This window comes from Tamandua tetradactyla, chromosome 20, assembly GCF_023851605.1.
Source record: "Tamandua tetradactyla isolate mTamTet1 chromosome 20, mTamTet1.pri, whole genome shotgun sequence".
Classification (NCBI taxonomy): domain Eukaryota; kingdom Metazoa; phylum Chordata; class Mammalia; order Pilosa; family Myrmecophagidae; genus Tamandua; species Tamandua tetradactyla.
The window spans coordinates 67360-91574 of NC_135346.1; the positions used below are offsets into that span (position 1 = coordinate 67360).

At 41.4% G+C, this 24215-nt stretch overlaps 1 protein-coding gene across 1 annotated transcript in view; it reads right to left on the reverse strand.

Annotated features, from left to right (window-relative positions):
- Window positions 1-23893, reverse strand: part of LOC143664751 (uncharacterized) — an 83883-nt gene extending 59990 nt beyond the window's left edge. Inside the window, exons 1-3 of the mRNA XM_077138150.1 lie at window positions 23785-23893; window positions 23218-23645; window positions 21552-21623 (exon numbers count right to left, since the gene is read on the reverse strand). Of these exons, the coding sequence (XP_076994265.1) occupies window positions 21552-21623; window positions 23218-23645; window positions 23785-23893 (609 nt within the window). The remainder of the gene's footprint in view (window positions 1-21551; window positions 21624-23217; window positions 23646-23784) is intronic.
- Window positions 23894-24215: the final 322 nt, after the last annotated feature.

The window sequence follows — 24215 nt, forward strand, 5'->3', positions numbered from 1 at the left end:
CTGTATTTATATCTCCATAGTGACAGAAAACATAGATTTATGGGTTATGTAATGACTCTAAGAACGTGACCCATGATGAAATCTAGCAATTTTCAGGAAGAAGCCATGAAACAAATGGCACTGGACATTTAGCCATTACGGTAGCTTGGAGCTCTGTAAACCAGAAAACATGCTCTTAAATTTCATCCATTTCTGCGGGTGTGAATTCTTATAGATACAAACTTTTGATGAGCTTACTTCAGCTAAGGTATGGCCCAGCTCAATCAGGATGGATCTTTATCTTACTATGGAAGGCCTTATAGGGAAGGTCAGAGAGAAAAAAATATATAGGAACAGCCAGAAGGAAGTACGGGAATCCAGAAGAGAAGTCAGAGAGGCCAGAGAAAGCTGCACGTATACTGTCACATGACAGAGGTGACAAGGACCAATCATGCTGGCAGCCAGACCCCAACTGCCACCATCTTTGGGACGGAAGCATCACCTTGATGACACCTTGATTTGGACCTCCCCCAGGGCGCTGGACACATGTGGGAGAGACAAGGATGGAGAGGGATATTAGGACATATAGGAGAGACTCAAATGTGAAAAGAGCCCTCAGCACATGGACAAGAAACTCAAGGATGAAGAAGGACCATGTCACATGTAGGAGACATACAGGGATGGAGACGGACCTCGGCACACATAGGCAACACATGAGGATGGAGAGGGACCTTGCTACATGGAGGAGACACACGAGGATGGAGAGGGACCTCAGTACATGTAGGAGACCCACGAGGATGGAGAGGGACCTCGGTATGTGTAGGAGACACACGAGGATGGAGAGGGACCTCGGTACATGGAGGAGACACATGAGGATAGGATGGAGGGGACCTCAGTATGTGTAGTTGACACACGAGGATGGAGAGGGACCTCAGCACATGTAGAAGACACAAGGATGTAATTACAAGCAGAAGAAAGAAGGACTTAAAAAACAGTATAAGGTGTCCAGAAACAATATGCATGTAGAGAGTTAGAGCCTGGTATGATAGAGGAGAGAGGTGGCCTTGCAATCAGTAAAGCACACACTAAATAAGGCTCTCACCTAAATGGGGAAAACAGTCCCTACCTCGTTACGAAAACAAATTGCAAAGGAGTGAAAGACCTAAATGTGAAACAACCACAGAAAAGAGACCAACTTGGGAGAATATGATGTGGGCGGTTTCTGTTAAGACAAGGGACAGGAGGGCTCAAACAGCACACACAAAGGACTAGCAAGAGAGTGGCTGAGGCTCCTAAAAGTAAGAGTGCTGTGAAGGTGAAGGACACACCCCATCCATCAGATACCACTGGTGAGAATAAAAGGCTGAGAATGACCTGTATACTATCCCCTTAAAAAAGCAAGGACTCCTTTCCCCAAATATTCTTCATGCCTTACTTATTTTATGAACATGAAGAAAAATAGTTGAGGATAAGTTCTAAGTTGTTAATATGACTTGTGAAGAGAACAAATTTTGAGGCAGGGGAAGATAAGCATAGAATAAAAAGAAGACTAATAAAGCAATTTAAAATTAGAAGTTTACATCAGTGCATAAAGAGGATCATGTTTGTGTATATGTACTTATAGACAAAAGACTTTGGATAAAAATGATATAAGCCATATACTGGAAAGTATTTATATTGTATAAAGTATAATAAAAGATAAAAATTTTGTGTAAAAATGGAGAAAGATAATGAGATGTCTTACAAAAAATGAGTACAATTCCTCATGAGGACCAGATTACTTTTAGCATGCACGTGTTGTTTAAAAACAACTGACATCAGGCGGTGCGACAGTGGCTTGGTGGCAGAATTCTGACCTGCCATGCTGGAGACCCGGGTTTGATTCCCAGGTCCCATGCAAAAACAAACACACACCTGCCATCTTCATCCCCAAAGCAAGACGATTAAATATAGAACTGTAAGAAATCCTCTACACGAGATTTTTTTCCATGTGCTACTCATTATTTCTGCATTTGATGTATTTGATGATCACGCTTTCATTTCCTGCTGTACAGTTTCTCCATAATACAGTATTTCTACAGCTTTATAGCTACAGAAATCATTTTATTTTCCTTCTCCAAAATTGTCTTGGACTATTCTGGAACTTTTTTTCCATATGAATTTTAGAATCAGCTTATTAAGTCTCATGAACAACCCTGTAACAATTTTCATTAGAATAGCACTGAATTTACACACGAATTTGTGGGAAACTGATAGATTTTAGTACTTTACTATTCCTTCTGATGAAGTTTTCCATTTGTTTAGGTCTTCTTTTATTCCTTCAATAATGTTTTAATACTTTCTCCATATAAATACTACACTTATTGGCCACTGTTACTTCTAGGAATATTGTAGTTTTTGAACCATTATGTGTACATTTTTCCTAACTTTTTCCTGCCATTTTCAAACTTAATGTGCCATTATGCTGTATCACTCATAAACTACTTAACAGCTGTACACTGTTGTTTTTAAATCCAGTTTGAAAAATCTTAAAATTTTGGTAGGTAAATTTAATCCGTTTACAATTATCTAGATTATTGGAGATACTGAACTGATTTCTGCAATCTTGGTGAATCATTCCTTTCCTTCCCATCATTTTGTGTCTTTCCCAACCTCTATAGATTCAATTTCTTCCTTTTTCCTCCTCTAATGGTTCTAATGTTAAAGGTTTTCTACTCTTTTAGTGGTTTCCCTCACACTCCTAAGATACATACTTGTTAAAACTTTCTAACAAATTATTCAATACTGCTCTCTATTTATAAGATTATTTTAGTTATTCTCAAAGAAATGTCCAACCATCTTATCTTCTTTTTTTTTTTTTGGCATAAGCAGGTCTGGGAATTGAACCTGGGTCTCCAGTATGGCAGGCAAGAACTCTATCACTGAGCCTGCACCCTCCCCTCATTTTTTTTTTTAGGTACATGGTCCAGGAATCAAACCTGGGTCTCCTGCAGGAAAGGGAGCATGCATTCTATCACTGAACTACCCATGTACCCTCCAACCATCTTATCTTTAGATCAAAAATATACTGTTTGCCATTTTTTGCAGTCAGCAGTCAACGAGACTGTTGGGCCAACACTGCATGCATTATACCTATCACATCTGAATTCACTTTTTCTCGTGCATGAGCATACCTTTAGTAGTTCTTGAGCAAGCAACTGTAGATGGTAAATTTGTATTCTTTGTATATCTGAATATGTCCTTTACTATATGCTCAATATTAAATGATAATGAGCTGTAAACAGAATTCTTCGAAACATCATATTGGAGCTCAAGAGTCTTCCAGCATCTACTGTGCTAATGGCAACCTGCTGGCAGATTAATTTGTCCTTAAGTTGTCAAGCCAGGCAAGGGTATGTCTACCATGCTAATATGTACTTCTAACAACTTCACATATAATAATTCTCCAATTCTGGTGAACTGTCAGTCACTATTTCTTTAGATACTTTCCCTCAAACACTCCCTCAAGTCTCTATTCCTAGAATGTCTATTAACTGTTTTTTGATTTTTTATTCTATTCTTTCTGCTGCACTCAGAACATATCCTCCAAAACTTGATACTAATTCACCAGTTCTCTTGTCAATTCTGTCTGACCTAGTGGTTATCAAATCTATTCAGTTCATCTCAAATGATGACGTTATTCATTTCCAGGCTTGCTAACTGGTGTTATGCAGTCTCATACTTCACACATGCATGCATATGGGTATATTTGTTAGTTTTTGTTTTATACTACCTTGCTGCCTAGGAGCACGTAAGTTTGCAATAAATAAAATTCAATCTAAGTCGAATGATTATGTTAACATAAATACCAAAAGGATGCCCATAAAAATTGTTATTACTAAAATTTTATCAATGTAGCCAGATAAAGAATCATTATAAGAAAGAACCAACTGTATATTTGCCAGGAATAGTTAGAAAATGAATTCTACAAAGAAACAATTTTTAGGTCTGTCTTTAAAAAATAAAAGTACATAGTAATAAAAAAAACTAGAAGAAGAAAAATTTAAAATCTTCTTGAAATATACTAATGAAGCCATAAATAAATGGTGAAGTATATCATGTTCATAAATCAAAAGAAAGCCACAGTGCCGTGAGGACCTAAACTCGGCACCACGCTGATCGAAGTGGATGCATTTCCAATCTGAGTGATGGGAACTATTCTCTCAGTGGAACCAGACTATGCCCTCATCCGGCCGAGCCATGTGTGGGGTTCTGGCTGTTGGTCCAGGGCTGTGACCAAACAGCCCGCTCAGTCTGTCGGGTGCTCATGGACCTCAACTTCAGACAGAGGAGCACAGGACACAGAGAAAGGAGTATCCTCAAGAATGCTCCAGGGCGATGCCCAGGCCGGGGCCACCAGCTGGGAGAGCGGGGAGATGGGCACGTCCCCGGCAACAGCAGAACATAGTCTTCTCTGCTGTGCAATGGCACGCTCCAGGAGAGACAACATGGCAAGTCACAAGTCTCAGAAAATTAGAAAATTCAAAAATCACATACAGTTATCTGCTCCGACCACAATGGAATGAAGCTAGAAACCAGTAACAGAGGGAGAAATGGAAAATTCACAAATATGTGGAAATTAAACAACATACTGTTAAACACCAATGGGTCTAAGAAGAAATCATGGAAAAATGAGGAAATATCTGGAGGTAAATGAAAATGAAAATACAACATACCAAACTAAGGGACACGGCAAAGCAGTGCCAAGAGGGCAATTTATAGTTTTACTTACATTAAAAAAAGGAAGAAAAATCCCCAATCAGAGACCTACCTCAAAACTGGATAATCAAGAAAAAAAAATAACTAAACCCAAAGTAAGAAGAAAGAAAAAGAAGATGAGATAAATAAACAGAGAATATAAAAACAGAGAATTAACAAAACCAAACAGTGGTTCTTTGAGGAGAGCAATGAAATTGACAAACCTTTAGCTAGACTGACAAAGAAAAAGGCAGAGACAAATTACTGAACTCAGAAATGAAAAGGGGAACATTACTACCAACCTCACAGAAATAAAAAGGACTACTTGGACAACTGTACACCTAGAAATTAGATAACTTAGATGAAGAAGACAAATCTCTAGACACCTACAAACTTTCCTTGCTGACTTGACGAGAAGCACAAGGTCTCAGAAAATCAATAACTAGTAGGAAAGCGAGTGTGCCTTTACTTTCTTGGCTGGCCAAGCAAGCACCATGCAGTGGGTTGAGGTCAACAATAGGGATTTATTAATTCGTGGACTTGAGGCTAAAAGAAAGTCCAAATCAAGGCATCATCACAGTGATGCTTTCTTCCCAAAAACTGGTGCTCTGGGCTGCATGTCGGTGGCCCTTGGTCCTGGGCCCTGTGTCACCTGGCAGTGCATGAAGTGGCCTCTCTCTTCTATTCCAGGTTCTGGTGACCTTCAGCTGCTTGCTGCCTCAGGCTTTCTCTTTCTTCGCCTGAATTTCATTCTGCTTATAAAGGACTCCAGTAAGAGAATTAAGACTCATACTGATCAAAGTGGGCCACACTCGAACTGAAATAATCTCATAAAAAGGACCTACTCACAATGAGTTCATAGATTAACAGATTCAAATTTTCAAGAATATGATTTTCTGGGTTAGATACAGCTCCAAGCCACCACAATCAGTAATCAAAAACCTCCCAACAAAGAAACCCAGGACTAGATGGTTTCACAGTTGAATTTAAACAAATATCCAGGAAAAACATCATTAATACTACTCAAATGCTTCCAAAAACACTAAGTCATTCTATGAGATCAACACCACCCTCACACCAAAGCTAAAGCCTGATAAACGTATCAAAAGAAAAGAAAATTACAATTCCATATCCTTATAAATATATGCAAAAATTCACAACAAATTATTTGCAAATCGAATCCAACAGCACATGAAAAGAATTATACACTGCGATCAGGTGGGTTTTATCCCAGGTATGCAAGGGTGGTTTTACATAAGAAAACCAATTAGCATAATATACCACATTAGTAATACAAAGTGGAAAAATCAAATGATCATCTCGAATGACGCAGAAAAAGCATGTGACAAAATACAGCATCCTTTCTTGATAAAAATGCTTAGAAAAATAGGAATAGAAAGAAATGTCCTGAACATGATAAAGGGCATATATGAAAAACCCACAATGAACATCATACTCACTAGTGAAAACAAAGCTACAAGAACTAAGTAGCGAATTCAGCAAAGTGGAAGGGTACACAGTCAACACCCCAAAATTAGTAGTGTTTTCATACTAATTTTACGAATGAATTTCCAGTAATGAAAACTGGAACAAAAAAACCTTATTCATAATAGCAACAAAAATAATCAAATATCTAGTAATAAATCTAACCAAGGATGTAAAGGACTTATACACAAAAAACTATAAAACATTAAGAAATCAATGAAGACCTAAATAAATGGAAGGACATTTCATGGTCACAGTTTAAAGACATTAAATATTGTTAAGATGCCAGTTCTACCCAAAGTCATTTACAGATTCAACACATTCCAATCAAAATTACAACTGCCTTATTTGAAGAAATGGAAAAGCCAATCATCAAATTAATATGGAGGGTAAAGGGCTCTGAATGGCCTAAGCCTGTTGGAAAAGAAGAACAAAGTTGGAGGACTCACATTCCTGATCTTAAAATTAATACAAAGTCACAACAATCAAACAGTACGATACTGACACAAGGACAGACACAGAAACCAATGGTCTCAAACTGTGAGCTTGGAAATCATCCTTACATCTACGGTCAATGGGTTTTTGACAAGGATGCCAGGTTTACTCAACTGGACTTCAACAAATGATGTTGGGAAAACTGGATGTCCACGTGCAAAAAAGAAAAGAGGACCCCTACCTCACATCATACACAGAAATCAACTAAAAATGGATCAAAGACCTTAAAATAAGAGCTAGACCTTCTTGGAAGAAAACATAAGGAAGCATCTTCATGGTCTTGTATTAGAAAAAAAGAAATTCTAAAATTCAACAACAAAAGAATACAACCCAGTTAAAGAATGGACAAATGACTGGAATAGTGTCCGTCACTGACGAATGAATGAACAAAATGTGATCTACACTTACGATGGAATATTGTTCAGCTGTAAGAAGGAATAAAGTCCTGATGCAGGCGACAACATGAATGAACCCTGAGGACACTAGACTGAGTGAAATGAGCCAGGCACAAAAAGACAAATAGTGTATGATATCACTAAAATGAAGTCATTAGAATAAGCAAATTCCTAGAGTCAGAAACTACACTACAGGTTACCAGGGACCAGGGTGGGGATAAGGAAGGGGGACATAATGCTTAATTGTTACAGAGTTTCTGTTTGGGGTGACTGAGAATTTTTGGAAATGAATAGTGGTGACGGTAGCAAAACCTTTGTGAATGTCATTAACATCAATGAAACATATATTTGAATGTGGTCTTAGGAGAAATTTTAGGTTCCTAGAATAAAATTTAGAAATAAAAAGGACTGTAGCACATAAAAAACAATGAACCACCTTGTGTCTGATGCTCCTTTTATCTACCTTGTCACAGATGAGAGGAAAATATGGAATAAAAATAAATAATAGGGGGAACAAATGTTAAAACAGATTTAGTTTGAAATGCTAGTGATCAATGAAAGGGATTAGTAAGGGGTATGGCCTGTACAATTTTTTTTTTTCAGTTTCTTATATTTTTCTGTTTTCTTTTAATTTCTTTTTTGAATTGATGCTATGTTCTGGAAATGATCAAGATGATGAATATGCAACTATGTGATGATATTGTGAATTGCTGAGTGTATGTGTTGGAATGTTTGTGTTTCTTGTAATTTTTTAATTAATAAAAAATTAAATAAAAAATCCTCAAAATTTAAGCAGAGGTCCAAATTCCAGACTCCCACAGTGTGCCTCACCTGGATCCTCCTAGCCACCGCCCACTGCCCAGTTCCACCTGTCCCACTGCGTCTGGGGTTCAGGAATAGCAGCACCCATCCCCAGGTGCTGACAGCTGCACCTGCTTTATATCTCTGCAGTAACAAGTTACCATGTCATGGAAGTACAGTTAGGGGAACTTCTTAACTTGCCCTAACAGAAGAAAAGATGTCTGCATTATTCATTCTCTTGTCCTTATTCTTTCCTTCGGGCCCTAGCTCACTCTGCTCCTGGCAGAGATCCAAGCAATCTCTGACACCTGAGAAGCTGGTATAGCTACACCAGACTCCTCAAACGTCCCTTCCTTTGCTCAGATCAGAATTTCTTAGTTACTGCTCACAATTTCATGCCAGGAAGTTATCCATCTTTTACACTTTTTTCAGGGGCATCAAATCATAATACCATTCCTGTGAACATTCAGAGAATAATTTTTTCTTTTGAAATTTTGTCTGTACCTAGTTCTCAATCTGGAACCTCCAGGCTGCTAGTCATTCCTTTGTGGACGATGATAAGGTCAAGGGTAGAGGAACCCCTGGAGGTCTGGGTACTGGGGTGGGGCGGGATTGGGGGAAGGGGCCGCCCACCAAGGCTCCCCTCCCATCCATGCCTGTGCATGGCTCCTTAGCCAGCTTCAGAGAAAAGCATTTAGCCAAGATGATGCAACTACACAGAAACTCTGATGTTAGCTCTAATTTGTTCCAATATTATGACTGATTTTTTTAATATGTTCAGTGAATTAATTTAGAACCTTTGGGGAAAAATATTTGGCCAAGTCCTTTTACATTGGCTAACCAAGTCTGTGTCCAGTCCCTGTATATAAACACTGAGCAGATTATAAGCCTTATATGCAAAACATAACATTTCAGTAATAGTCTAAGCCTATGTTACTCACAAACTAAGAGTATAATGGGCTAACCGAATTTTTGTTTCCACATTAATTGATTTATGTTACTGACAACGTCGGAGCAGGCACTTCCTGCAGCACCTTTTCAACACCAAGTTTCCCACTACCGGACTGGTTTCTGGATATATTACTCAATTTTTCAAACAGCTTTTTCCTTAATGTCATTTTAGACATTAGTGCTCCACTGATAATTATGCCAGAATGAAATTCTGATCATTAATGAATGCCATATATTATACTGCATAACCACTACTTTAGAATGCACTCATGCTTATTTTAGTCTCTAAATCATCAAATGAAGCAGCGATATATAAACTATAAACTGGTTGTTAGAATCAAGAAAAAATACATATCTTTAGAAATACATTGATTTCAATAAGGCTTAGCTATTCCAGTGTTTAACATATCCTGGTGGGGGGAGGGGACAGAATTTTTCTTGACCCCTGGGAATAAATAACATTTATGTAAAGTGTTTTTATAACCAATAAAGAGCTATACAATTAAGAGAGATAATCATTACATAATACTATTAGGTCCTAAATTAAGGATGCCTACACAAATAATTTATTTCCCAGTCTTAAAATGCTTCAAGTATTATTCTTTAAAAACTGTCATTCAAAACTTTAAATGTTGAGAATCCTGCTATGCTAACTCACAGTGATGAAAAAGACTGGTGGGTAAGTGGAACTGGGAGGAACTCGGGTGCCTGCAGGTGGCCTGGGGAATTCCTAGCAGGGACTCCCTGACAGCAGCCACATGCCAATCAAGAAGGGCACTTGGGGCATGTTCTCCCTCACCGTCAAGGTAGGCTTAGGACTGCTTCTGTTTCAGTTTCTGGTTGGTTTTAGCCTATTTTACCTTCCTGTGAGCATAAAACTTCTTTGTGGTGCACTAATGTGTCCCCTAACAGCTCCCACACCCACCAGGTGTCGGAACGCAGGGCTGGGAGCTGGTGGAGCCAGTGGAGATGGTGGACACCACACTGTGCAGTCTGGGGTGCACTGCCACACTCCCTGACAGCTCCCTGCCCTGAGCTGGGGAGCAGCCACACTCTGACTGCCCACAGTGTGAGCAGATTTGACCTAACAGTCAGTATCCTGGCTCTAAGGAGGCTCCTTATTCAATCAGTTCACTGCAGACGCTGCTTAGGTCAATTCTCTGGCTCAGTTAATGTGGTATTGCAAGTTACAAAATCACTACTTAAAGGAAACCAATACTTTTAAAAACAAGACCCCCACCAATGAGAGTTCTTCCTGATATACCCTGTCCTAAGTGCTTTACATGCACTTATTTTATGCATATTAACTTTACCGTGTGCCCCCTGGGGTTTGGTAAGATGAGGAAGGTCCATCTCACAGGTGACCGCTCTGGAGTGGCTGCTGTGGCCAAGGGCCTGCCTCCAGCCGGCCCTCCAAGCATTGACTCCTGGGGTGGAGAAAGGTCTTGTGGGCCTGGCTGCAGGCCAGGAGGACACTCACCAGTTAGTGCTACCTTCCACTTAAATTCATGCTACAGAAAGGGAAGTGCGCAGCTACTGAGAACAAACGCCTTCTGGGGATCTAGGGAGCTACCGTCCAGGGCCCTAGAGCCCTGAGCAGCCGTGACAGGCTGGCACACAAAGGTGTGCAACAATTACCTCCGTTCATTTTCACAGGTAAGATGAAGACCACAGCCCTCGGAGAGAAAGAGTCTGTAGGTGGGGAGCCAGCACACAAGGCAATGAAGTAACTGTCCAAGGTCAGTGCTAATCCAAACGCGAGGCTCCATTTTTTTCTTAAACACAGTGAAGGTGAAATCATATCAAAACATCCATACTACAAAAGGTCCTACCCAATGGGAGAAATACTTGGAAACCACATATCCAATAAGAGTTTAGTATCCAGAAATATAAGAAATCCTACAACTCAACATTAAAAAAACAAACAGCCTAATTTAAAAATGGACAAAATGCTCAAACCGACATTTTCCCAAAGAGGATACACACAAATGTCAAAAAAGCACATGAGAAGATGCTTAACATCACTAGCTATTAGGGAAATGCAAATGAAAACCAAAATTAGGTATCATTTCACATCCACTAGAATGGCTACCATGAAAAATCAGAGAACTTAAGTGTTGGGGAGAATGTGGAGAAATAGGAAAATTCATTTATTGCTGATGGGAATGTAAAAATGGTGCTATGCTGTAGAAGACAGTTGGGCAGTTGCTCAGAAGCTAAATAGAATGATCCTATGATCTGGCAATCCCACTTCTTGGTATATACCAAGTATATACATCAATATCGGTATATACAGCAATCAGAAGAACAGAAAACAGAGACTCAAACTGATATTTTCACACCAACGTTCACAGTGACACTACTCACAACTGCCAAAAGATAGAAGCAATCCAAGTGTCCATCAACTGATGACTGGATAAATAAAATATACGGTACATGCCTGTGATGGAATACTACCCAATTGTAAAAGGGAATGAAGTCCTGAGGCACAGAACAACATGGATGAACCTTGAGGACTTACTATCTAGTGCAAGAAGCCAGGCACAAAAGGACAAACATTGTACAATCTCACTGATACGAACAAATTATAATAAGAAACTCAAAAGATCTCCAATCCGGATTGTAGAGTACCAGGTGACTGCATAGAATTTCCACTTAGCTTGACTGTAATGGTTTGGAAACAGATGGTGATGATGGCAGCACATTATTGTACATGTAATTAACAATACTCCATATACAGGTGAATGTGGCTAAAAGGGGAAACTTGAGGCCACATATGCTACCAGAGTAACAGTTAAAAGTATAGAACCGTATAACACAGAAAGCCCAATTGTAGACAATGGACTACAGCTAAGAGTACAAGAATGCTGTTTGATTCATGAACTATAACAAATATATGACACTAATACAAAGTGTTAATAATAGAGTGGTAATACTGGAAAAATACACCTAATATAAACTATGGAAGATAGTTAGTACTATTTAGGTAATTTTTCATCAATTATAACAAAGGTAATTAAAGTATTTAAAAAATGAGCACAATTACAAAATAAATACTATCATCAATGCAATAAATGTTCCACATCAATACAAGGGGTTGGTCGTGGGGTGGCTGGTGTCCAGGAACCCTGTATTTTATGCATGATTGGTCTGTAAAACCCCAACTTCTCTAATAAAAAATTGAAAGAAAGAGAGACAGAGGAGGAGCAGGGAAGAGAGAGTGATGGGAGAACAGGAGTGTAGGGGACTAAGACAAAGAATGGCAGCTGAAGAAGACAAGTGGTGGAGAAGGGTTTTGTTCTGCTTTAAGACAAGAAAAGGGGGGGATTGCTGGAGGGAGACCCAATGTTGAGACAAAACTCCAGGAAGACTGCACATTTCTGCACAGCAGGGGTCAAGTAAAGGCATTTACAGCAATTTAAAAATGTTTCTAGAGCAGACATTCCACAACATCCACAGAGAGACCAGTAGTGAAGATAAAGACCATCCTGCTTCTCCCCAGAATTTGCTAATATTCTAAAATGAAGATAAGGTTCTCCCTCTCCTGAGGTCACTAGATCATCTACTTAAAATCAGAGTTCCTCAATTTGGGGTTCCTCTACGGTGAGGGGTCCCCCTGCACATGCAGGCACCATCTGGGGCTCACCACACTATGCTGGGGCACTGCTCTGGCTGCTGCACCTGCTTTGAGCAACAACCTGTGTCTAACTCAGAGTTCTCGTGTGTGTGTGTGTGTGTGTGTGTGTGTGTGTGTGTACATGTGCACATGTGTAAAACTGTGGCAAACTAATTCAACTGTTAATTTGTAAGTAAGGTAATATGACAGATCCTTAGGTTTCTGACTTAACCCATTTAAAACAAACAAGAACACAATTAAAAATGGTGAAATAAGTCGTTTCTGCAAACGATTAGCATGAATGAAAGAAAGGACTGCTGATCTTGATTTACACTGCACCTGACTTCAAGCAGAGGTGGAAAGTTTCTTGCAGTGCACAAAAGATTGACAAATTCAGAGAAGGAGCTGGAGTGAAACTCTGCAATTGTAACTCTAATTAATATATAGTCTTTGAATAAACATATAAATGATTAAACAGGTAAAGAAATCATTTTAAAAAATCAGGAACTGAGACGCTTCAGGGCTCTGTTCCCCCAACAGAAGCTTTGTGCAACTAGCAAGAAGTGCAGAAAGACCTTTCTCCAGAAAACAGCTAAAAGACTGCGGTCACAGGATGAGCACTGAATCAAGAAGTCTACTTCAAACCAGGGGTCCTGGTGGTGGCTTAGCCAGCCCCTCGACCCCTCTCCCCTTGTCCTGGCTCCACAGGAGGAGAGAGACCACGGCACGCACTCTGGGAGAATATACATCTATCTGATGGTGGTCTGTGGGGCTGGCCGTCTGTCCCAGAACCTGCTCACCCAACTCTCTTACAGGACGCTGCAGGAAGCAGTCAAGTGCTGCCTGGGGCAGGGGACTGCTGCTGTAGGACACAGACAGCAGGGCCCAGGACTGTTGGGAACTCTTTCCTAGGACAAAGGGGGCATTCATGTCCCTGTAAACAGGGGACTTCCTAGGGCCATGTGTGCAGGCAAGCCTGAGACTCATGCGCAGAAAGGACCAGGGAGGCCCTACAACTTGGCCTGGAGCTATATTCTAAACTCAGCATGTGGATAAGCCCTGAAGGACAGCACTCACAGGTCAACCTGCAAAGGCTGGGGAATGTGTTACCTGTTTTTACTTTTTTGGTTCACTACAGGCAATCAAGGAAAGCTCTGCCATAACAGTAGATCGGTACAAACTTAAGGAACAGAGAAATATTCAAAGAAATAAAGGCTGAAAACTTTGCAAATTTAACAAAAGACACAAATATGTATATGCAAAATACTCAATGAATTCCAAACAGGATAAACCCAAACAGATCCATGGCATGACATATTAAAATTAAACTGTGACATGTCAGACAAAGTCAGAACTGTGAGTCACAAGAGAGAAGCAACATGTCACATACAAGGGAGCCTCAAAAGATTGTACTGATTTCTCATCGGAAGTCATGGAGGCAAGGAGGCAGTAGAATGATATATTTAAAGGGCAGAAAGCAAAAAATTAGCAAGCAATAATTCTTTACCTCATAAAACCATCTTTCAAAAATGACGGTGACATAAAGAATACCTAGGGTTTATATGAGATTCTAAAAGGTTCCATGCACTAGTATTACTTTCAGAAACCTACAACCTCCAGATGGGTCCCTAGGCCAGATAAGTCCTGGACTGCAGAGGAGCCAGCCCCTCCAGAGCATCAACTAGTTCATCCCTGTACCCTGTATTATCCACAACCCCTTCCACCATGAAAACATTTCAATGGGCATAGTCCAAATACCCCTAAAGAGTGGGAGGAAGAGCCAAAGAGAAGGTGGAGTTATTCAGAGAAGGTTTAACAAACGAGAATGACTCCTGAGTAATAATACTGATATTGCTTTTAGTCTCTAGTGTCTTGGAGCAGATGGCAGTAAAAACCAAAATTATGACTTGTAGCCCATACTAAAATCTGAAATTTGTTCTAAAAAATTGTTGCAGTATGTGCTGAGGTTGATTGCTTTTTCCTTCTATGTTATCCCTTATACAAAAAGGTCGACTGTGACGATGAATGCAGTTACATGATGATACTCTGAGCACCGTGCACTTTGGATGATTACATGGCATGTGAATACATATCAATAAAATTGCATTAAAATTTTTGAAAAATGTGAGAGTGAGATTAAGACATTCCCAGATAAAGAAAAGCTGAAGAAGTTTGTCCCCACTAGGCCAGCCCTACAAGAAATGCTTTTTAGTTTCCTACCGCCCAAACAAACACCATTTGGCTTACACACTGGGACATCTGGATCACATGTCCTCAAGACAATTCTGGCCATGCACCCTGGAATTCTCTGTCCCCAGGCTCCTTCCTGCCCAGGCTCCTCCCTCCGGGATCCCTCCATCCCCAGGCTCCTCCAACCCCGGGATCCTCCATTCCCTGGGTGCCTCCGTTCCCAGGCTCCCTCCTCCGGGCTCCCTCCTCCCAGTCCCCTCCTCTCCAGTCCCCTTCCTCCCTAGGCTCCTCCCTTTCTGGGATCCTCTGTCCCCAGCCTCCTCCCTCCCTGGACAGTGTGCCCAGTGGCCTCCCCTGGCCGACCCCTTCTCTTCAGTGTCCCACGACTCTAGCCTCCACAGGCACCCTCCGGCTTTCTCTCCCGTGACCTTCCTTCCCATGAGGCCTCTGGTCAAAGCACAGGACCCATCCTGAGCCGGTTGGGCCACACCTTCATTGAGGTGGCCTCATCAGAATCTCCTACTGACAATGGGCAAACACTGCACAAGCAGACTGCATTGCAGAACATGTTTTTCTGGGGTGCATAGGGCCCGAGCCACCCCATATGCTCAACAGGGCTCTACAGGCTGAAAGGAAAGGACAACAGACAAGAGCTAGAAGCTGCCTGAAGAAGCAGAGATCTCTGATGGGGCAACAATGTGGATACCTGTAATGACAGGACTATTGTAATTTTGGCTTGCAACTGCACTTTTTCTCTCCCTCAGGATCTAAAAGGCAGGTGAGTAGGATACAATGATAATTCAGTGGTTTGGGACTCAATCCACACGTAACACGAGACAAGAACTACATAAAGATGGGGGGCTGGAGGGGTATAGCAACACAGTTTGCATTCACTACTGAAGTTGGTGTCAAAGTAAACAAGACTGTCATTGCTTAAGGACCTTAAAGTTAAGCCCTGGTAACTACAAACAAAGCATCAGAGAAAATCAAGCTCAGGGAGACAGAAATTAGAGTACAAGTTGCAGGGGCAGGGGGTGGGGTGGAGGGTGGGACAGGGAGGTAAGGCACAGCATAAAGGCAGGGCAAGAAACAAGAAAAGAAGAACTGAAAAATTCCTCTGTTAAACAAAACCTAAGCTAGAGGTCCACAAAAAGCTGAACTGAATGTCAAAGAATAGACAGACAACAAATTCATCCAGCAAGAAAACCCTAGGTAAAAGAAGTGAAAACAATCTCCAGAATAAATTAAGGTAATTAAATGCCTAGATGCCAGGAAAAAATAACAAATCACACCAGGAAAACTGAACATAGGGCCCAGTCAAAGGAACAAACCAATGATTCAAATGAGATACAGGAGTTGAAACAATTAATTCAGAATATATGAACAGACATCAAAAACCTCATCAAAAATCAAATCAATGAAGATGGAGGATATAAAAGGCAAGGAATGAACAAAACGAAGAAATCGAAGTTACGAAAAAACATATCACAGAACTTATGGGAATGAAAGGCACAGTAGAAGAGATGAAAAAAATAATGGAAAACTACAATGGTAGATTTCGAGAGCAGAACATAGGATTAGTGAACTGGGGACAGAACATCTGAAATCCAACAAGCAAATGAAAATATAGGGAAAAAATGGAAAAATATGAGAAAGGACTCAGGGAACTGAATGACAATATGAAGTGCGTGAATATGTGTTGTGGGCATCCCAGAAGGAGAAGAGAAGGGGAAAGGAGGAGAAAAACTAATGGAGGAAACGATCACTGAAAATTTCCCAACTCTTATGAAAGACTTAAAATTACAGATCCAAGAAGTGCAGCGTACCCCAAAGAGAACAGATCCAAACAGACACACTCCAAGACACTTACTAATCAGAATGTCAGAGGTCAAAGAGAAAGAGAGACTCTTGAAAGGAGCAAGAGAAAAGCAATCCATCACATACAAGGGAAGCCCAATAAGACTATGCATAAATTTCTCAGCAGAAACCACGGCGGCAAGAAGACAGTGGGATGATGTATTTAAACTACTAAAAGAGAAAAACCGCCAACCAAGAATTCTATATCCAGCAAAAGTGTCCTTCAAAAATGAGGGAGAAATTAAAATATTTTCAGGCAAAACATCACAGAGAGAATTTGTGACCAAGAGACCAGCTCTGTAAGAAATACTAAAGGGAGCAGTAGAGAAAACAAAAGACAGAAGAGAGAGGTGAGGTGTGGAGAAGAGTGGAGAAAGGGAGACTATGAGTAAAGGTAAAAAGAAGGAAAATTAGGTAGGATATAAAATCCAAAAGGCAAAATGGTAGAAGAAAGACTACCCGTACAGTAATAACACTAAACATCAACGGATTAAACTCCCCAGTGAAAACACATAGACTGGCAGAATGGATTAAAAAACTGGACCCATCTATATGCTGTCTACCGGAAACACATCTTAGACACAAGGATAAACATAGGTTGAAAGTGAAAGGTTCGGAAAAGATATTTTATGCAAATAACAATCAGAAAAGAGCAGCAGTATTCTAATATCCAACCAATTAGACTTCAAATGTAAAACAGTTAAAAGAGTCAAAGAAGGAGACTATGCATTAATAAAAGGAACAATTCAGCAAGAAGACATAACAATCACAAATATTTATGCACTGAGCCTGAATGCACCAAAACACATGAGGCAAACAATGAAAAGAGAAATAGACGTGTCTACCATAATAGTTGGAGACATCAATTCACCACTCTGATCAATGGAGAGAACATCTAGACAGAGGATTAATAAAGAAATGGTGAATTTGAACAATACAATAAATGAGCAAGACTTAACAGACATTTATAAAACATTACACCCCACAACAGCAGAATACACCTTTTTCTCAAGTACTCATGGATCATTCTCAAGGATACCATATGCTGGGTCACAATGCAAGTCTCAATAAATTCAAAAAGTTTGAAATCATACAAAACACTTTCTCAGATCATAAAGGAATGAAGTTGGAAATCAATAATAGGCACTGTGTCAGAAAATTCACAAATATGTGGAGGCTCAACAACACACTCTTAAACAATCAGTGGGTCAAGGAACAAATTATAAGAGAAATCAGTAAGTATCTCGAGGCAAATCAAATGAAAACACAACATATCAAAACTTATGGGACACAGCAAAGGCAGTGCTAAGACGGAAATTTATTGCCCTAAATGCTTATATCAAAAAAGAAGAAAGGGCAAAATCGAGGAACTAATTGTCCACTTGGAAGAAGTAGAGAAAGAACAGCAAACTAACCCCAAAGCAAGCAAAGGGAATGGAGTAACGAAGATCAGAAAAATAAAAGAAACTGAGAATGTGAAAACAATTGAGAAAATCAACAAAACCAGAAACTGGTTCTATGAGAAAATCAATAAGATTGATGGACCCTTACAGAGACTAACAAAAAGAAGAGAGAGGATACAAATAAATAATCAGAATGGAAGAGGAGACATAACCACTGACCCCACAGAAATAAAGGAAGTAATGACAGGATGCTACAACAACTCTATGCTAATAAATACAACAATGTAGATGAAATGGACAACTTTCTAGAAAGGCATGAACAACAACATTGACTTGAGAAGAAATAGACAACCCCAACAAAACAATCACAAGTAAAGAAATTGAATCAGTCATTAAGAAGCTCCCCAAAAAGAAAAGTCCAGGGCCAGATGGCTTCACATGTGAATTGTACCAAACATTCCAGAATCTTTCTACGAAGCCAACATCACCCTCACACCAAAGCCAGACAAAGATATTACAAAAAAAGAAAACTGCAGACCAATCTCTCTAATGAATATAGATGCAAAAATCCTCACCAAAGTTTTAGCAAATCAAATCCAGCAACACATTAGAAGAATTATACATCATGACCAAGTAGGATTCATCCCAGGTATGCAAGGAGGGTTCAACATAAGAAAACCATATCAACAAATCAAAGCAGAAAAACCGCATGATCATCTGGATTGATGCAGAAAAGGCATTTGACAAAATTCAACATCCTTTTCTGCTGAAAACACTTCAAAGGATAGGAATAGAAGGGAACTTCCTCAAAATGATAAAGGGAATATATGAAATACCCACAGCTAACAAACAACATCCCCAATGGGGAAAAACTGGTAACTTTCCCCCTAATATTAGGAACAAGACAAGGATGTCCACTTTCACCACTGTTATTCAACACTGTGTTGGAAGTTCTAGCCAGAGCAATTAGACAAAAGAAAGAAACACAAGGCATCAGAATTGGAAAGGAAGAAGTAAAATTCTCACTGTTTGCAGATGATAGGATACTCTATGTCAAAAACCCTGAAAAATCCACAGCAAAACTACTGGAGCTAATAAATGAGCATAGCGAAGTGGCAGGTTACAAGATTAACACTCAAAAATCTGTAGTATTTCTATACACTAGCAATGAACAATCTAAGGGGGAAATCAAGAAAGAATTCCATTTGCAACAGCAACCAAAAGAATAAATATTTAGGAATAAATTTAACTAAAGAGACATAAGGCCTATACAAAGAAAACTACAAGAAATTGTTAAAAGAAATCACAGAAGACCTAAATAGATGGAAGGGCATACCGTGTTCATGGATTGGAAGACTAAGTACAGTTAAGATGTCAATTCAACCTAAATTGATTTACAGATTCGATGCAATACCAATTAAAATCCCAAAAACTTACTTTTCAGAAACAGAAAAACCAATAACCAAATTTATCAGGAAAGGCAGCGTGTACCGAATAGCTAAAAGTATCCTGAGAAAAAAACGAAGCTGGAGGTCTCACGCTACCTGACTTTAAGGTATATTATAAAGCTACAGTGATCAAAACAGCATGGTACTGGCATAAAGATAGATATATCGACCAATGGAATTGAATAGAGTATTGAGATATAGACCCTCTTACTTATGGACAATTGATCTTTGATAAGGCAGTCAAGCCAACTCACCCTGGGACAGAAGAGTCTCTTCAATAAATGGTGCCTAGAGAACTGGATATCCACATGCAAAAGAATGAAAGAGGACCCAAGTCTCAAACCCTATACAAAAGTTAACTCAAAATGGATCAAAGACCTAAACATTAGATCTAAGACTATAGAACTGTTAGAAGAAAATGTACGGAAATATCTTATAAATCTTATACCTGGAGCTGGGTTTCTAGACCTTACACCCAAAGCAAGAGCACTGAAGAAAGAAAGAAAGAAATGGGAACTCCTCAAAAGTAAACACTTTTGCGCATCAAAGAACTTCATCAAGAAAGTAAAAAGACAGCCTGCCCAATGGGAGACAATATTTGAAAATGACATATCAGATAAAGGTCTAGTATCCAGAATTTATAAAGAGATTGTTCAACTCAACAACAAAAAGACAGCCAACCCAATTACAAAACGGGCAAAAGACATGATCAGACACTTCTCAGAAGAGGAAAGACAAATGGCCAAAAGGCACATGAAGAGATGCTCAACTTCCATGGCTGTTAGAGAAATGCAAATCAAAACCACAGTGAGATATCATCTCACACCCACCAGAATGGCCATTATCAACAAAATAGAAAACGACAAGTGCTGGAGAGGATGTGGAGAAAGAGGCACACTTATCTACTGTTGGTGGGAATGTCAAATGGTGCAACCACTGTGGAAGGCAGTTGGCTGTTTCCTCAAAAAGCTAAATCCAGAATTGCCATATGACCCGGCAATACCACTGCTAGATATCTACTCAGAGGACATGAGGGCAAGGACACATACAGACATTTGCACACCAATGTTTATAGCAGCATTATTTACAATTGTCAAGAGATGGAAACACAGCCAAAATGTCCATTAACTGGCAAGTGACTAAACAAACTGTGGTATATACATACAATGGAATATTATGCAGCTGTAAGACAGAATAAAGTTATGAAGTATGTAACAACATGGATGGACCTTAAGGATATTATGCTGAGTGAGATAAGCCAGAAACAAAAAGACAAATATTGTGTGGTCTCACTGATATGAACTGACATTACTGAATAAACTTGGAGAATTTTGTTGGTAACAGAGACCATCAGGAGATAGAAATAGGGTAAGACATTGGTTAATTGGAGCTGAAGGGACACAGATTGTGCAACAGGACTGAATGTAAAAACTCAGAAATGGACAGTACAATACTACCTAAGTGTGATATAATTATGTTAAAACACTGAATGAAGCTGAATGTGGGAATAATAGAGGGAGGAGAGCTGGGGGCACAAATGAAATGAGAAAGAAAGATAGACAATAAAGACTGAGGTGGTATAATCTAGGAATGTCTAGAGTGTATAATGATAATGACTACATGTACAAATTTTTAAAATGTTTCCACATGAGGAAGAACAAAGGAATGTCATTAATGCAGGGTGCTGAAAATAGATGGTAATTAATATTTTAAAATTTCAAATTATGTGTGAGACTAAAGCAAAAAATGTTTATTTGGTACAAAATTTATACTTTGACTATTGCATTTCCTAATATAACTTACATAGACAGCTTAACTGAACACCATAATTACAAGGAACCTTGAGAAGGACAGGAGATTTTGTTGATTTGTCCAGAGTGATGTCCCAATAAATCCCAGAGTCATTTGAACAGTGAATAAAAAAGTCTTTGGAAAGTCCACTTCTGGGAATGGTGAGAACGGGGGAAAATTCAACTTCCCCAAGTTGAATTCTTGATATTCTCACAAGCAGTCTGCACAACTAAAGCTATAGGCTGAGCCACTAGTTTGGGGGGTTGCTCATAGGAAACTTACCCCACAAAGGATAGGAAAGCCTACTTAAAATTAGGCCTAAGAGTCACCCCCAAGAAAACCTCTTTTGTTGCTCAGAGGTGGCCCCTCTCTCTAAGCCCAACATAACAAGCAAAATCATTACCTTTCCCTCTTCATAGGACATGACATCCAGCAGTGAAAGTCTCCCTGGGAAAATGGGACATGACTCCAAGAGCTTCCGGATCAAAAGAAGAAAAGGAAATGTAATTAAATAAGGTATCAGTGGCTAAGGGAGTTCAAGTAGACTCAAGAGGCTGCTCTGGAGGGTACTCTTACACAAGCCTCAGCCAGATACTGCTAATTACCATGGTCTGCCAACTCCAACCTGTAACACCATTCCTGCCAACCCTAAAGAACACCCACGGCTTTATCAGAGATTCTACACAAGCTTCACACACTAAGATTACTTCTAGAAACCTACAAACTCCAGATGGTTTCTAGGCCAAGTAAGTCCTAAAATGCAGAGGGACCAGCCTCTCCAAGAACATCAACTAGTTCCATCCCCCTATCTTATGTTGCCGATACCCCTCTGCAACATGAAAAAGTTAGAATGGGCAGAGTCCAAATATCCCTAAAAGACTGGGAGAAGGGTCAAAGGAGGAGGTGTTACAACAGAGAATTTAGAATGTAACAAATGAGCATGACTGCTAAATCACTATATTGGTATTTCTATTATGTCGCTAGGGTCTTGGAGCAGCTAGAAAACCCAAAACTGTGGAACTGTAACCCATATCAAACCCTCGTCTGATAACTACTTCTTACAATGTACTTCAAAATATATTCCTCATTGTATAAACATTATATTCGTAGTAAAAAATATTATAAAAAATAAAAAGAAGGCAAAAGGGCCCAAGATAGGTGAGGCCAGCACCCCCTCCTCTTTAACAGGTGCTTGGAGTAACTCAGAAGACCCCGCCAGACAGATGGGGCCCAAGCCCCGACGGAGAAACATCTAAAACCAACCGCTACAGGGGGCTTTTGCACCCCATGGCACCAACCTCCTCAACAGGCAAAAATCATAGCACTAACTTCTTAACCGAACATAATGTGATTTCGTATTTTCAGCCACTCATTGCACATTTTAGGAGAAAAGCCACGATCAAACATCCAGTTGGACAGATTTGGCCTTTGCGTTAGTGATATTCATCAGACAGCGTTTCCAAAGGAAACTCAACTTGGCGGGTTAAACCAAAAATGCTCCCACCGAAGGCTTCCAGGCCACGCCGGCGGGGTCAGGGCCCTGTGAACAAGGACCCTAACCCTGAGGCCCTGTGAACAAGGACCCTAACCCTGAGGCCCTGTGAACAAGTACCCTAACCCTGAGGCCCGGCCAGCAGGCCCCTTCCCAGGCTGGAGCCCCGCTCCGCCACCCCTCTCCTGCGCCCAGCCGCGCCCAGCGCCCCACTCCCTGCACCCACCGCCCCACTCCCGCGCCCAGCGCCCGACTCCCTGCACCCACCGCCCCACTCCCACGCCCGGCGCCTCACTCTCGCGTCCAGCGCCCCACTCCCGTGCCCAGCGCCCCACTCCCTGCACCCACCGCCCCACTCCCACGCCCGGCGTCCTACTTCCTGCACCCACCGCCCCACTCCCGCACCTAGCCGCCCCACTCCCAGGCCCGGAGCATCCCCACCCGCGCGGGCTACTCCCCGTGCCCTGCACCCCGCCGCCCGCCCAGCTGGACGCCCCGCCGGGTGGTCCCCCACCCCCACCCCCACCCGCTACCCACCTCCCCGGCTCTCTGCCACCGCGTGCCCACCCCCGCTCACCTTGCAGAGCTGAAAGTGCTCCCCTGCAGCGTCTCGGCCATCTCCGGCTCGCAGCTGCCGAGTGGCGTGGGTGGCGGTTGGGGCTGCGCAGCTGAGGACGATCCGGCGGTCAGGCCGTCCAGACCTTTCCTGATGTGGAATTTCCTCAGGGTCTGAGCGAAGCCCCCTCCCGAGGGTTCCAGCGGCCCCAGGGCGCGAGCGGGGCCCGCACAGGAAACTGCGACTGCGGCCCTGCGCCCACCCGCTCACCTGGCCGCGGGTCGGCCCCGCACCGCCCCCGCCGCTCCCGCTTCCGCTCCGGCTCCGGCTCCGGCTCCGGCTCCAGCTCCCGTCCGGCCTCCGCTCTCGGTCGCGGCCGCCCGGCCCCACGCAAACGCCCGGGACCCCGGGCCAAGCCGGCCCGCCGCTGACTGGACCGCCGTGGCTCCCTGAGGGTCAGCAACCAGCGCCAACGCCCGCCAAGACACGATAGACGCCAACGGCCGTGACCCGCACACGGGGCCACGGGGCGGCAAACGAGTCTGGGCGGAGCAGGCGGCCGGCGTGCGCAGGCGCGGTGCGACCCACCAGGCCTCCGGTTGTGCGCAGGCGCATCGTGTTCACTCCCGCTGAGCTTGCAGTCGGGTGTGCGCAAGCGCAGCAAGAGGACCCCGGTGGTGAACTTGGACATGTGCATGCGGGTCAAAAGGCCAATCTCTGAAATATGTTTTACAACTAATTGTAGTGCTGTGCTTTGAAACTTGTAGCTTTTTTTGTATATATGCTATTTTTCACAAAAAAAAATTAATAGTATGTTGTTGATTCTCTGCCCTTCATAAATTCACATATCGAGGTCAGTAATTATACTTAAACACCACGTGTTCAAATTATAAATTAATTTCAAATGAATGAATGAATGATCCATTAAATGAATTAGTTCAATTATAAAAAGAGGATGATTTTTCCCTTTTGGGGATTTTAATATTTGCTCATCCCTTAAATATTTGAGTGAGAACAAC